The sequence below is a fragment of the Phaseolus vulgaris genome, chromosome 5 (genome assembly GCF_000499845.2).
Source record: "Phaseolus vulgaris cultivar G19833 chromosome 5, P. vulgaris v2.0, whole genome shotgun sequence".
Classification (NCBI taxonomy): Eukaryota; Viridiplantae; Streptophyta; class Magnoliopsida; order Fabales; family Fabaceae; genus Phaseolus; species Phaseolus vulgaris.
The window spans coordinates 35,380,975-35,396,287 of NC_023755.2; the positions used below are offsets into that span (position 1 = coordinate 35,380,975).

General features: G+C 34.3%; 1 protein-coding gene across 1 annotated transcript; it reads left to right on the forward strand.

Moving 5' to 3' along the window:
* The first annotated feature begins 3,355 nt into the window (after positions 1–3,355).
* On the forward strand, positions 3,356–15,217 carry LOC137835590 (serine/threonine-protein phosphatase BSL3). The gene is made up of 21 exons (XM_068644173.1): positions 3,356–4,601; positions 6,111–6,171; positions 6,278–6,356; positions 6,451–6,530; positions 6,618–6,712; positions 6,812–6,911; positions 7,751–7,820; positions 8,497–8,598; positions 8,683–8,764; positions 8,940–9,119; positions 10,054–10,327; positions 10,409–10,646; positions 10,746–10,916; positions 11,205–11,443; positions 13,103–13,187; positions 13,276–13,374; positions 13,451–13,650; positions 13,731–13,806; positions 14,065–14,200; positions 14,284–14,423; positions 14,564–15,217. The coding sequence occupies exons 1-21, from the start codon at positions 4,202–4,204 to the stop codon at positions 14,645–14,647; spliced, it is 2,991 nt and encodes a 996-aa protein (XP_068500274.1). The 5' UTR covers positions 3,356–4,201; the 3' UTR covers positions 14,648–15,217.
* The last annotated feature ends 96 nt before the right edge of the window (positions 15,218–15,313 follow it).

Genomic DNA, 15,313 nt, shown 5'->3' on the forward strand with positions numbered 1-15,313 from the left:
CGATCAATCGTGTTTAAACGTACTTTGAAGCTAATAATGACAGGAGTGACAATGATAGTTACGAAGAGCTCTTGATGAGTAATAATAAGATCCCAAATTATGTTCTGAGAAATCAACCAAACATTGATCAACTAAAATATATTCCAGATATTCTTTAATATACCAATGTACCTCCCTATAAATCGATGACATGCTATAAATTAGTTAGCAATTGATATTTGATTGATTCAGCCTATCACAGCAAGGGCCTCTCGACTAAACACTATAAATAAATCCTCTACAGAGGTGTAAGGTACACTTTAATCAATTTACAAACATACACTCTTTACATAGTGCTTACTTAATCGTTAGAGTACCTTTTTTATGTCAACCCAAACCGAGCACCAGCAATCGAGGAAGGAAACTTAAAGGAAGGAGCAAAAAGATCACTTACACGTCAACAATTGTACAATCAGTTTCAGGTACTATTTAGTCCTGGTTATACCGGTAGTGTAAATTTAGATAGTTAACTGTGACGCTACAAAGACAATTTAGGGAGACCCAAAATTGTATGCACATGAAACTATTTATAAAAAAATAATTTTATTATTTTCATTAACTATTTATAATTTTATTAACACAATAATAATATGTGTATATATATATATATGCGTGTTTAATAAAGAAATCAACTTTATAACTTTCATTAATCTTAATAAAAAAATTAAAGTAATTTTGTTTTAATATTTTTAATTATATTTTATAATAATTGCCTTCAACAAATTAATTATTGGGTAAAGAAAACAAACATAAATAATTAAAAGGAATAAATGTTAATTAAAATATAAAATATCAATACCTAATCAGGTGTAGTAGCATAAAGAAATTAAATAATGTAATACCAGTAATAACTATTCTGTCTCTCCTTTAAATTATATAATGATCTCTTTTATTAGAACACCGAATATATTGTTCGTTTTTTAGGGTTTATCAGTTCTATTTATAATCAAATAACATCTTAAACTTATAATTATTTTATTAAAATTAAGTTCCTCGTCCTTAATTCATATAGTTAATTATTATTTGACCTACTTCCTTTATTACTATTTAATCCATGTAGATGACATAAAACAATTACTCAGGTGGATGAGAAAATGTTTGAAATTGAAGAACACAAATTTATCCATGTGAATGACATAAAACAATTACTCAGGTGGATGAGAAAATTTGGAAATTGAAAAAACAATTTTTTTGCTATCACTGCTGAGATTGATTGAAAAAAATAATTTAAATGAGAATAAAAAAATTAATATACACAAAAAGAATATTTATATGCACAAATAAAAGTTTATACAAAATTCACAAAAAGTCAAATAACAAAATAATAGATTAAATTTTGTAGGATGAGTGTTTTATTCTTTTAAAACATAATTCGAATATTTAATGTTCTAAAAATATCCCGATAGTCGTGTTCAATACCATTTGATTATTTTAATATTTTAAAATTTAGATTAAAAACCACCACAGACTTTAAAAAAAAATCTTTTAACTTTTTTTGAAATCTCAATTAAATAGGTCTACTAAATTATTTTTAATTAATATAACCATTGATTAAATAAAAAATATTCTTTAATATTATTTATATATATATATATATATATATATTAAGGATGTACATTTTGCTGTTCTTTTCACAATAGTAATACTTCTCTCAACTTTATCACATTTTTATTTGTATATTATAATTTCTTTTATGTCATATTCACTTTATAACTTTTTTCGTGCCAACTTTATTTTACGTAATTTTCAGTATTTTTTAAAATCATTAGTAACTGAAGAGCAACTGTAAATAATAATTTATATGAACTTTTATAAATCTAAAAGACATTTTATATAATAAAAATTATTTATTCTGGAAATTAGCGTTATATAAAAATGATAAAAAAATCTCATTTTCTACAGAATACAATTAATAATTGTTATAAATTAACTGAAAATAGAAAATTACAGACAATGAGAAGCCAGGTTTTAATTTCATGTTATTGTAATATTAATTTAAATTTAAATTAAATGTATTAAAAATATAAGAATTATTTAATATTTGTTGTATAAATAATTTTAATTTAATAATACATAAACTATTTTGTAATTATATGACATTTATTTTTATTTTTATATAAAACATTAATATTTTATAATGAATCCATTCATTTAGGAAGGTTTGCTTCCCTCCCACAAAGCACCATAATAGTGTAATTTGAATTGTAACTTTATCAAAGAATTGTTCCAGCACAGGAGTTGGGGTATAGAGAAGTTTTAAGAGGATTCTTTTTTCTTTGTCTATGAGTCGGTCGTATGGTCCTTCAGCTCCCTTCCTTGTAAATTTCTCGCTCTTATTTCCTAATCTTGATTTTTGGGTTTCTTGTAATCCAGACTCGGATAGTATCTGCAGAATGCACTCTGACGCTCAAGTCAGCAAAGACGTTAGGTACTCGGTTTTCAGAGCACCGTATATAATGACGAACCTGATTCTTGGAATATGTGTTATTTATATTATCTATGGTGGACTTTCCTTATTGGGTCAGGTTAAGGAGTTGTACTGCGTTTAGGGTTGCATTACCTAGCTCTTAATCATGGATTAGCTTCGCTGACCTTGATTGAACATAATTGGACTTGTATTGTCGATCGACCTTATGGACGTGAACCTTAACCTCGATCGGTCCAATAATGAGGACCGAGACATTACATCAGTTATACGACCCACACCGACACAAGAACTTTCAAGCATGATTTACACAAAGTTGAATATATTTATTATGTGTATTGTACTTTTTTTTAGAAGGAAAAAAAAGCATTTAACACCTATTTTTGTTTTCTCATACAAGCAATTAACAACTCAATTTAATAATAAAATATTAAATTAAAATAATTATATAAATTAAGATAAATGGTTGTGAACCGATTAATTTTAAATCACAATTTTTTTATATATTCACTTTTAAGGTATTTCAATCTGAACATAATTAATCTTTTATATTTTTCTCACGAATATTTAAATATCTACTCTCTCAATTCCTCACATTTTATTCTCAATTCCAAACACAATCAGATTTAGTATTTCATATTTTTTACATTTTTTCTCTCAAACTCCACATACATTCACTCTCTCAAATTTTTAAAACTTTTACTATAAAATCAAAAGAGAATAAATGATTTGGTATTTCACCATATGAACCCACATATTCAAATTTTAATGCGCAACTTCATTTTTGTTGAATAGTAATATTTTAGTAGATGGTACCAGCTATCCAAACAGGCAAACATGTGTATAGAAAAAGAGTCAAAAAGGGTATCAATTCAGGTGCAGGTTAATAATAACAACGAAGAGAAGCATACTTACTCACAACCCAACAACACACATGACAGAGAGAATCAAAAGCAATATATAGCAGCATAGCGCTTTCTTCAGCGCGTGCTTTCACATTCAGCTTTGCTAACTGAGCCGTTAAATAAACGGTTTAAGCAATCCCCGGTAACCCATTTCCCATTCTCCGCCGTGAGACGGGGGCCGCCACCGCTAGCCCCTCTCTACACGTCCCAATCGGTTCATTTGGGTCACCCTCTAAACTTTTCTAAAAAAACAGAATATACACAATAAAAAAATATTTTATATAAAAAGTAGAAAACCAAAAAGGCAAATAAAAATAAATTCTAGAGAGAGAAAGACACAACACCTTCAACTCAACCCCAAAGAAAGTGTTTGAATTATTTATTTATTTTAATTTTTTTCCTTTTTCGGCTTTGGGGCTGCGAGTGTGTGTTTTTCGTTGTTGCTGTGGTTTCGATATTGTCTCCGTCCCCGTTTCTTCGACCGCTTCTTTTTCTTTTCTTTTCTCAGAGTTTCAACTTTCAACGCAGAAGAGAGAGAAAGAAGAGAGAGAGAAAACCTAGAGACTAATTTCCTTTCGCTGGTTACTGTTTCTGAAATTTTCTCGTTTCGGATTTTCGTCTTCGAATTGGAGAATCGTCCGAGCCGAGGCTTTTCTATTGAGAACATTGATTTTGTTGGCTTATTTGTTCGCTGTGCGTGTTATTGAAGGTAGAGAGTTCGTTTGAGGCGTTCGGATTCCGCGAAGCGAATTCAAATGTTGGTTCGAAATTTGATTTCGCCGGAATTTTAGCTCCGATCTTTTGAAATTGCTCGAATCTTAGGGTTGAAGCAATGGATGTCGATTCCTCGATGGTGCCGGAGACCGATCACGATCCGGCTGTGCAGAACCACGCCGCCGCTGCTCAGCCGTCGGCTGAGACGGAAGGAGAGCAGCTAGAGGAGCCTCCGTCGTCTGGAGGCGGATCTCCGGCGCCTGCTGCGGCGCCGCAGAGTCCGTCGGGTGGACCGAGGCTGGCGCCAACTTATACTGTGGTGAATGCAATTTTGGAGAAGAAAGAGGACGGACCGGGGCCGAGGTGCGGCCACACATTGACGGCGGTGGCGGCGGTCGGAGAGGAGGGGACGTCGGGGTACATTGGCCCGAGGCTGATTTTGTTCGGCGGTGCCACTGCTCTTGAAGGAAATTCTGCCGCTTCAGGGACTCCTTCATCTGCTGGAAATGCGGGCATACGTATGTATTTAATTATTATACCTTGGTTTCAGTTTCCCCAGCATATGTTATGAAGTTAATATAACATTCCTCCGTATTTTTGTGGCTGAGAATTGAGTTTTGGTATTGTTAGTTTGTTAACTACAGGCTTTGCATGCTTGATGTGTTTTGAAGTAAAACCATTGTAGAGTTTTCTTTGGATTTTCTTTACCCCTTTTAATGAAACTATCTTCAATTTGATTTACTTTTCTCATTAGCCTTTGTTGTTCTTTTGCTCTCATGATCTAACCACCTCCGTCTAGTTTATCTTGTTTTCTATATATTAAGTGAAACTCCTACTTCTTTGCAAATATTTCATTCCCAATCTTAGGGAAAAAATGAGTTTGTGCGATGCAATTAAATGGAATGAATTGAATTATTTATATCACAACTTTGTTTCTGTTTTATGGTTGTTTGTCATTTGAAATGTCATAAAAAATTATTTACAAGACTTTCCATAAATCTCACTTGTTTTCCTATTTTTGAGGGGAACAATAAGTAAAGGAAAAATATGTCGTAGAGAACACTTTTGTTAGTGTCTGTTCGGTTCCACTTCATAGCAATTGCATTCACTCAAACAAGATGTCAAGAACTAATGCACCTAGCAGATAAGCTCTCTTGGGTGGAAGGCCATGGATGGTTTTATATCTAACGCGCCCTACAAGCAAGAGAATCTCACTTTTGAATTTTAGACAATGCACAAATTCAATTTACTTATAAATTACTCTAATTTTGGAGAATGGTGATTGCAACTGGCAAGGATTGAATTCTTGGCCACGTGGTAGTAGAACTGTAAAAGCTTTGGTACCTTATCAAGACCAACTCTACTAAAGGGCTAAAAGCTAAGCACTTAGGAGGTGGAGGTCCGTGAATGTGTCAATGAGTTTCGATTGATACCTTTCATTTTTCATATAATATTTTTGGTTATCATATATGATAAACCATATGAAGTGTTATCTTTGGTTCAGTGGTATAAGGAGCTCAATGAACCCTGTTTTATTAAAGAAAGAATGGTTCTGTTTCAGTATGTGTTGTGAAAAGTATACATTTCAAATAATGTTCTAAGTAAGTAGTAGTTCATGGAAGTAATAATCGATTATTGTTTCCACACCCTATATCGTGTTTTTATTCATTTGAAGCGCCAAATGGTTTTTGTTCCTTAAATCTCAAAATTAGTCATCCTAGTAGAAAAATGTTCAGAACAATGTTTTATTTTTGTGGTGCATATCGATGTTGGTAAAAAACCTTGATTTCACACCAACATTCTTGATTATTTAGTAATTGACTACATCTGCGGATCTTCCTGAGAGGAGTGGTACAAGACAAGCTATAATTTATATAGATTTTTGCATGTTTCCCTTTTAAGAAGAGTTCATTTTGATTGGAGTAGAGGAGCTTCTTCTGTGATAAAATGGCATTAATTACCTTTAACAATTGAGTGTTTTAATGTGTTTTCTTAAAATTTATCATGGTATATGATTTGCTTTTCAGGTTTAGCTGGTGCCACAGCTGATGTCCACTGTTATGATGTCTTGACTAATAAATGGTCTAGGTGAGCTTAACCAATTCATTCTCTCTCACCTCCTTTAAGACTTAATTAGTGTTTTTATAGACTTACCTACTTTGCATTAGTGCTTAATAAGGGAAATATCATGCAGGTTAACTCCCTTTGGAGAACCTCCGACTCCAAGGGCAGCACATGTGGCGACTGCTGTGGGAACTATGGTGGTTATTCAGGTAGCATGAAAAGGGTATCTTATTGTTTCTGAACTTATTTCCTTTCTTTAAATGATTAGCTTACTTCATAAGGGAATATTGCAATGTTACACAGGGTGGCATTGGTCCTGCTGGTTTGTCAGCTGAGGACCTTCATGTTCTTGATCTAACTCAGCAATGGCCACGCTGGCATAGGTTTGGATTGTAACCTGTGTTTTTTCCCTTATCGACTTAATGTGACCAATGTTATTTATCTAATCTAGGGTTTTGAATTTCATGTAGAGTGTCTGTTCAGGGCCCTGGACCCGGACCACGTTATGGACATGTAATGGCTTTGGTGGGGCAGAGGTATCTAATGGCAATTGGAGGCAATGATGGTAACTATTCAAATGCCACTCCTTTTGCAATGTGTGCCTTGGTTGTTTTTGTGAGTAAAAATTTATTGGGTGTCACACTTCTTGGTCTTTGCTTTCCAGGAAAGAGACCTTTGGCGGATGTATGGGCCTTGGACACAGCTGCCAAGCCTTATGAATGGCGCAAGTTAGAGCCAGAAGGAGAGGGTCCACCTCCATGCATGTGTGCTTCTACCTCCATGAATTCTACTTTATTTGACTGATATTTTGTTGTCCCTATCTGCATAATAATTTTAAATTCTTAAAAACACGTGATAGGGTTTCTGTACTTTTTACCCTTTGACATCATGAAATACGTTGTGAAGACTGTCTGCATTAGCCAAACTGTTAAGTGGCTAAATCAAACACTTCATTCCAGTTTGCTTTTATATTAATTGATTTAAATGATGATTTTATAGATCTATTTTTTATTCATTAAATTGGTTTCATATTCATAGTTTTTTTAATATTTTCATGTCAAGTCCTGGATTTGATATTTTTCACCCGCTCTCTTTTCTTCAAGTAAAATTTGGCTATATTTATACAAAAATTAATGAAAGTTGAATTGTCAGAAATATTAAGTAGTCTTTCCATGTGGCAATAATGTCCATTTGTTTATTATTACTTTGTAAAGTTGGACTGTGGTGTTATTTGGGGTTTGCTTTAATCTTTATTCCTTGTGTGAGCAATGTGATTATAGAGTAGGCTCACATTCCTCTTCTAGTTGGTTTTATGTACGAAAACTAGAGTTAAACTGCAGCTCAAGTGGGGTTGTTTGAATTGAACCTTCATCTTAATTTGGTAGTTTTGAATAGCTTTAGTATTACTGTTCTCTGAAAGGAAGTTATCTCATTATTGCTTTCTTTTCATCAGTACAAGAGAACACTTAAATATCTTACCTTAGAACATATAAGCAAATGGATTATGTGTAGTGTAGACTTACCATATATTTATGAAGTTGGCTATTGTTTGGTGCAACTTGTCATGGTGTGATTGTCTTAATTTCCATTTAATCATGACTAGGTACGCAACTGCAAGTGCACGCTCGGATGGACTTCTTCTGCTCTGTGGAGGGAGAGATGCCAATAGTGTTGTGAGTTATTATCTATTCATTCTGTTGATTCATGAGACTTCTATTTTTTTTATATATTTCTAGTATTCGACTTTCCTTTATATAGGATTGAGTTTGTTTGTGCTTTATTTTTTAAAATAAGTTTTTTTAATAAAATAAGCAGATTTTTTTTACCTTTTAATGTGTTTATCTAATCTGTTTATTTTAAAAATAAACAGTTTTCTGCTTTTTAAAGTAGTAAATCCTATCTGCATATTAAGTTAGTGATTTTCTTAATTTATTTCAGAAACACTTATTTTAAGTTTAATGAAACTGGTCCATAATAGAACAAAATCTGTTAATGGTTAATTGAATGTTTTTCATATTGATGTTTGCATTTAAATGATGAGAAACATTCAAACATTCCAAAACTACTGGAGTGCTTTTTGAGTTATTGAGTGTTCAAGTTCCAGTAGCTTTTCTTACCTGATTGTAGAATTCAATTATTTACAAATGGCATTCATAGTTGTGATCATTTTATGTTTGAGTTCAAATGTTGGCAGGCAATTGCTCCTATCATTGTTGCTTTCTGTTTTGGGCCCATCCTTATTCAGACTGACTCTAATTTTATTCCTATTTAATGTCAGTTATTTGTTGTGGCTGAATTATTTCTTCCTATACTTTGCTGAGAATATCATTTTACCACTTGTGTTTGCAGCCATTGGCAAGTGCATATGGACTTGCTAAACATAGAGATGGTCGTTGGGAATGGGCAATTGCCCCAGGTGTCTCACCATCATCAAGATACCAGCATGCAGCGGTTTGATTCAGTTTATTTTATTTTATTCTCATTTTTCATAGTTGAATATACATTCAGGGATCATGCTTAATTTAATGATTATAGGTATTTGTCAATGCAAGGCTCCATGTGTCTGGTGGGGCTCTTGGTGGAGGAAGGATGGTAGAAGACTCATCAAGTGTTGCAGGTGCTGATCATGGTGTAGCTTAAAGTTTTTGTTTGTTCACTACTTCTGTGCTTTTTTTGATATAACATGGATTGTGTGTTAATGGACTATTATTTTAATTTATTTTTACTTGGAGGCAACTTTTAGCATTATTCTAATTTAAGCTGTATTTTTGGATTCCTTTTCTTGTTTATAGTATTGGACACTGCTGCTGGTGTTTGGTGTGATACGAAATCTGTTGTTACCAGTCCAAGAACTGGTAGGTACAGTGCTGATGCAGCAGGAGGAGATGCTGCAGTAGAGTTGACTCGACGTTGTAGGCATGCAGCTGCTGCAGTTGGTGACTTAATTTTTATTTATGGTGGTTTACGTGGGGGTAAGATATAAATATAACATTTTGTGGGTTCATCCTACTGAATTTTATTTCCAATTTGATTGATATCATATGATATTTTTATCACTTCAGCAGAAAAAGAAATTTGATATTTTTTTATCAAATTATTACTTTGTGCTCCTACTTACAAATACTGCATGAGATTATTTTTCTGTTATCTTTGATTTACATGTTCTGTTATATAATAAAACTAGGTGAGAGAAAATTCCAATAATCTGAGTTGCTGGATAATTTCTTCTTAGATGAAAAACAAACCTCGTGATCTGGGATTACAGATTTATGATATAATTTGACCATGATTGTGTTTTACCTAGTTTTTTCCTAGCTTTCCTTTTCTATAAGAGAAATTGGGCAAAAGACATTTGAAGAAGTCATAAAAAATTAAGGATCTTAATTTTTAAAGAAAAAAGGAGGGAGTAACTTTTGAAAAAAAAGCTAACTGAAAGGGTTTTTAAAAATAAGTTTTACACCTTCTTAGCCTTACTCTCCCTCTCATCAAGAATTAGCCAAGGAAGGACAAATTGTTTTTTTTTTAGTTTTACAAGGTTTCAAGTTAAAGCTCTCAAATGACTTTTATTTTTTAAATTTATGAAGTTATTGAGCTTTAACTTTAAAGTTGCTTTAGCCTAAGATTTATTTTATCAACTTTCTCTAACAACGAAAGTGATTTTCCTTTTGATCAAGTGGATAAAAGTTTTGCCCCAATTACTACTGTTCATGAAAATGGTCCTTCAATCCATGTTCATCTTGCAAGCTGAAATGTACGACTTCATCTGAGTTACTAGCTTTATGTTTGTTGTAATCGTTTTTAGTAAATACATATACTTTAAATTTTATTGTATGATAGTTTAATTATCTAATCAATTCATAACTTCAAGAGCTGGACTGACTGCAATGTATTGTGTTTATGCTTCAGGAGTCTTGCTAGATGACCTACTTGTTGCTGAAGATCTTGCAGCTGCTGAAACAACCGCTGCTGCTTCACATGCTGCTGCTGCTGCAGCTGCATCTAATGTACAAGCTGGGCGCTTACCTGGACGATATGGATTTATTGATGATAGAACGAGGCAAGCAATTCCTGAGGCAGCTGCTGATGGCTCTGTTGTTTTGGGAAATCCAGTTGCACCCCCAATGAATGGTGACATTTATACAGATATCAGCACCGAAAATGCCATGCTTCAGGGACCTCGGTATAATAGCTGTTTTCATTTTATTGGGCAAGTATTTTGTGTTACTTGTTTGGCTTCATTCATCTGAAGGACTTTGAACAGGCGAACTGCTAAAGGTGTGGAGTATCTGGTTGAAGCATCAGCTGCAGAAGCTGAAGCTATCAGTGCAGCACTGGCTGCTGCCAAGGCACGGCAGGAGAATGGAGAGGCTGAAGTGCCTGATAGAGACCGTGGGGCAGAGGCTACCCCAAGTGGGAAACAAACATCTTCCTTGATCAAGCCTGATTCTGCTGGTGCAAATAACGTTACCCCTGGTGGAGTTCGGCTGCATCACAGAGCTGTGCGTAATATATTTTCATTAACAGGGAAAGTGTATTCTGCGGAGAAGTTTACATAAAGTATTTAGGCACATTTTTTTGTTGTGTTGAATTTTCTCCAGGTGGTTGTTGCTGCAGAGACTGGCGGTGCATTAGGTGGCATGGTTAGACAGCTTTCAATTGATCAATTTGAAAATGAAGGCAGGCGGGTTAGTTATGGGACTCCAGAAAGTGCAACTGCTGCCAGGAAGTTATTAGATCGGCAGATGTCTATCAACAGTGTACCTAAAAAGGTACAGATTCATCTCTACAACGAGTTATCAAATGAACATAAAATAATTGTATTTCATATTAAAAATATTAGAAAAATACTTTGTAATTTGTCACTTGGTTGGTCAAGTTTATTAATCTTTCATTCATTTCCATTGCTTACTCCGCATTGCATTTTTTGGATTATTATTTTTAGGGGGTTCTGTCTATGTTTACATTTATATTCTCTTTTGTTGGATTGCGAAGCATTCTTGCTTTGGCTTGTATTCAGATTCAGAATTGTTTGTAATGGATTTTCCTCACTTTTACAGGTCATTGCACACCTCTTAAAGCCTCGTGGATGGAAACCACCAGTACGGCGACAGTTTTTTTTGGATTGTAATGAAATTGCTGATCTTTGTGACAGTGCTGAGCGGATATTTTCTGGTGAACCAAGTGTTTTACAACTTAGGGCACCAATTAAAATATTTGGTGATCTACATGGACAGTTTGGTGATCTCATGCGCCTTTTTGACGAGTATGGTGCACCATCAACTGCTGGTGACATTGCGTAAGTTTCATAGCTTCCATTAATGGTTATTTGTTTATAATGGATATGGTTATAGTGGCATCATGTTGCTAGTGGCAGACCCATATATAGATGAGGGTGGGCAGTTGCACCCTGTCATTTTGTGAATTTACAATTAAATAAGTTAAATTTTCACGTTTTGCAACTTTTAATTTATATATTGACCCCACTATCAAGTGACAAGTTCATATATTAATATAAAAATCTGTGTAAAAATTGAGCAGACCCATTATATTATATGATAATATATATTTTTTTATATATAGTCCCCACTGGTCTTGGGTCCGCCACTGATAGTGACAACTATTCATTTAGCTGGCTATTCTGGGTCAATAAGGGCAGTTATTTTATTTGGGCTTGTTTGTTGATGTAAAAGATGTTCAATCAAAACCACAACCAGCTTTCTATATTTACCACCATTTTGTTTCTGTAGTTGTTTATTCTTGGTGCATTGTTGAAATCTTTGAGCAATTTTTACAGTATATAGATGTCTCATTTGATTTTTAAGCTTAACTCATCCTTACAAAACTGGCGTGTTAGGGAAGGATTACCCCCACTTATATACTGTAAATTGACTTAATCTCTAGTCGACGTAGAATCTCCAACACACTCCCCTCAGCTCGAGGCATATACATCTCGAGCATTGAACTAGATATTTGTGGGTGACACAATAGGGTCATCAAAACTTATTATGATAGGTTCTTATATCATATTAAGAAGTAAGTTGAAGTCTAACTCATTCTTACAAAACCGACTTGTAAGGTGAGGATTGCTCCACTTATATACTATAAATTGACATTATCTTAAGTTGATGTGCGATCTCTAACATACCCCATTGTGTCAAGGAATGTATATCTCGTGTGTGGGTTTAGATATTCATGGGTGGTCCGATAGACTCATCAAATCTCGTTATCGGGCCATTATTGGACCACCCACGAATATCTAGATCCGTGCACAATATGTACATGTCTCGACGTGAGAAGAGTGTATTGGAGATCTCATGTTAACTAAACATAAGAATGATTTACAATACATAAGTGGAGACAATCCTTAACTTACAAGTCATTTCACAAAATTGGATCTAATTTTTTTGGTTTTTCTTCCCCCAATTACCTCATTCTAGTCTGCCAGAATTATGCTTCTTGGTGGGGTGTAGTAATTTGTCTTGCATGCCTAGTTAGCAAAAAAATGCATGATTCGCGTATTCCCTTTAAACTAAATGTAGAAGGCTTCTTGTTGTGTGAAGTTAAGGGGGGAAGTCATTGTCTTGTATATGGAAAAAGGTTGTTCCTGGATTCAAAACTATGATCAACCGGTCACCAAATCCCAACCTTACTACAATGATATAATGCATTTTTCTAGATTTTATTTCAATTCATATTAAAATTATTCCAGATTTCTAGATTTTTCTAATTGTAGTTCGCCCAAAGTTTGTAATTGTCTTTTCATAGACATGGTTTTAGTATAAATACAGGAGTTAGATTATTTATAGAACAATATTTAATCTCATTAATAAAATACATCTTCTGTAAAAAAATTTATATCTAATCTGGTTAATATAACACCAACAGGGCTATTATAATACTAGTTACTTGGGCATTTGATTTTCTCTATTGCTAATTTTGTATAAACGACTATCAGATATATCGATTATCTATTCCTAGGAGATTATGTTGATCGTGGACAGCACAGCTTGGAAACTATAACCCTTCTTCTTGCTTTAAAGGTACTCTTGATTGTTTAGGTTGTCTTTCTCTGTTTTTGTGTGAAGTTTGGTGGCCTCATGTTTATGCATAGTTCTGTGAATATTACAGGTTGAGTATCCCAACAACGTACATCTAATACGTGGAAATCATGAAGCTGCAGATATAAATGCACTCTTTGGTTTCCGAATTGAGTGCATAGAGAGGATGGTAAGGAATTTAACGTACCAGAAATTATGTCTTGTTTATATTGAACTCATCAACAATCATGTTTGTTGCTTATCAGGGTGAGAGAGACGGAATTTGGACCTGGCATCGGATAAACAAGCTGTTTAATTGGCTTCCTCTAGCAGCCTTAATTGAGAAAAAAATTATTTGCATGCATGGTGGTATTGGTCGTTCAATAAATCATGTAGAGCAGATTGAAAACATTCAGCGTCCAATTCCAATGGAAGCGGGATCGATTGTGCTTATGGATCTATTGTGGTTAGTGCATGTGTGCTATTGCAAGTTTATTGTGACTGTGTTTCGCCTTTCTGGTTGATAACATCATGAATTGTTTCTAGGTCTGATCCGACAGAGAATGACAGCGTGGAAGGACTGCGGCCAAATGCTAGAGGTCCTGGATTAGTTACTTTTGGGGTGAGTGCTCCTTACCTGTTGTCATTCTAGAAATAATTTTTCAATTTTCTTCAGTAATTTGGTTGTTTGTGTTTGTAGATGAAATAAAAAAAAAATGTAAATAGAAAGTAATATCCTAACAGCTGTTTGTAATGAATGCCGTCACTTGGTATTTTCCACATGGTCTTGTTGAATGACTATCGTAATTTTTGACTTATCTTACCTGATATTCTTCTTGAACATCTTTTGTGATCATTTAATCATTATTTGTTACTTCAGCCTGATCGGGTGATGGAATTTTGCAACAACAATGATCTTCAACTAATTGTTCGTGCACATGAATGTGTGATGGATGGGTTTGAGCGTTTTGCCCAGGGACATTTGATCACGCTTTTTTCAGCTACAAATTATTGTGGTATGTTATTGACTTCTGTATTGCACTTTCTCACTCCTTTGATTATCTTCTCATCTAAATGTTGGCACTGCTTGCTCCAAAAGGTACCGCAAATAATGCCGGGGCAATATTAGTTTTGGGTAGAGACCTTGTTGTGGTTCCTAAACTGATTCATCCATTACCACCAGCAATTTCCTCACCAGAAACGTCACCAGAACGTCATATTGAAGATACATGGATGCAGGTACTCCCTCAAATATTTTTCATTAAATAGTAGTGTTTTTTAATAGTGTTGCAGATATTTAATTAATAATAATTTTGAGCTGATGTGATTTCAATGGCGCTTTTATTGTAAAATAAACACGTTTTTATTAATGCACACAGGAGTTGAATGCTAACAGGCCACCAACACCAACTAGGGGCCGCCCCCCAGTAACAAACGACCGAGGTTCGCTGGCTTGGATATAATGATCGATCATTAAAGAATGTGTCCAGAATATTTATGCCCTACTGGCTCGTGCTAATCAGCCTAGTTTTTAGTGTTTTGTAAATAGCATGATGCCATTTACGGGAGTCTCCGAACCTGTGAACTTAATCCCCGCACAAAAGTTTTGGTTCTCACTACTCCGTCAGCAGGCCTTGATAAGATACACGCTCGGTGTGCAAGGTTGGCAGCCACCGCTACGTTTACTTTGACCAGGCTATCAGTTCCCCCACCCGTTTGTAAATTGAGCATAGGTTACCAAATCAAGGTTATGGTTCTGTCATGAAGGCTATTTTTGTCTTCTATTCTTACATATTTTTTACTGCCCTTAGGCTATTGTTGAGGTTTTGTTAATCAAGAGGACAGGAGGGTTATATTTTTTTTTATGTGATGGTGAGATATATAAATCAGAAATCTTCTTTGGAGGGTCATGTATCATAGGTGTTGCTCTGTAATTTTCATCTTTGTACAATTAATTTTTGCGTGGATCGATATTGTCCTACGAAGAATGTGAATTTTGATAATAGATTTTGCATTTTTTTTGCACTGTTAAACCTCTGTATTTTTACTTATCTTCCAGTTGCGCTTTTGATATTAACTATTGCTGTGCCTGGTAGCTAATGATCGAGTTTTCAGCCGACAAATAAAAG

What these genes read in the sequence shown, in the direction of transcription:
- LOC137835590 (XM_068644173.1), top strand. Translation starts at nt 4,202, where the DNA reads ATGGATGTCGATTCCTCGATGGTGCCGGAGACCGATCACGATCCGGCT. An exon ending in GGCAATTGGAGGCAATGATG is followed by an intron (nt 6,713 to 6,811) that starts GTAACTATTCAA and finishes TTTGCTTTCCAG; the next exon opens with GAAAGAGACCTTTGGCGGAT. An exon ending in TCAACTGCTGGTGACATTGC is followed by an intron (nt 11,444 to 13,102) that starts GTAAGTTTCATA and finishes AACGACTATCAG; the next exon opens with ATATATCGATTATCTATTCC.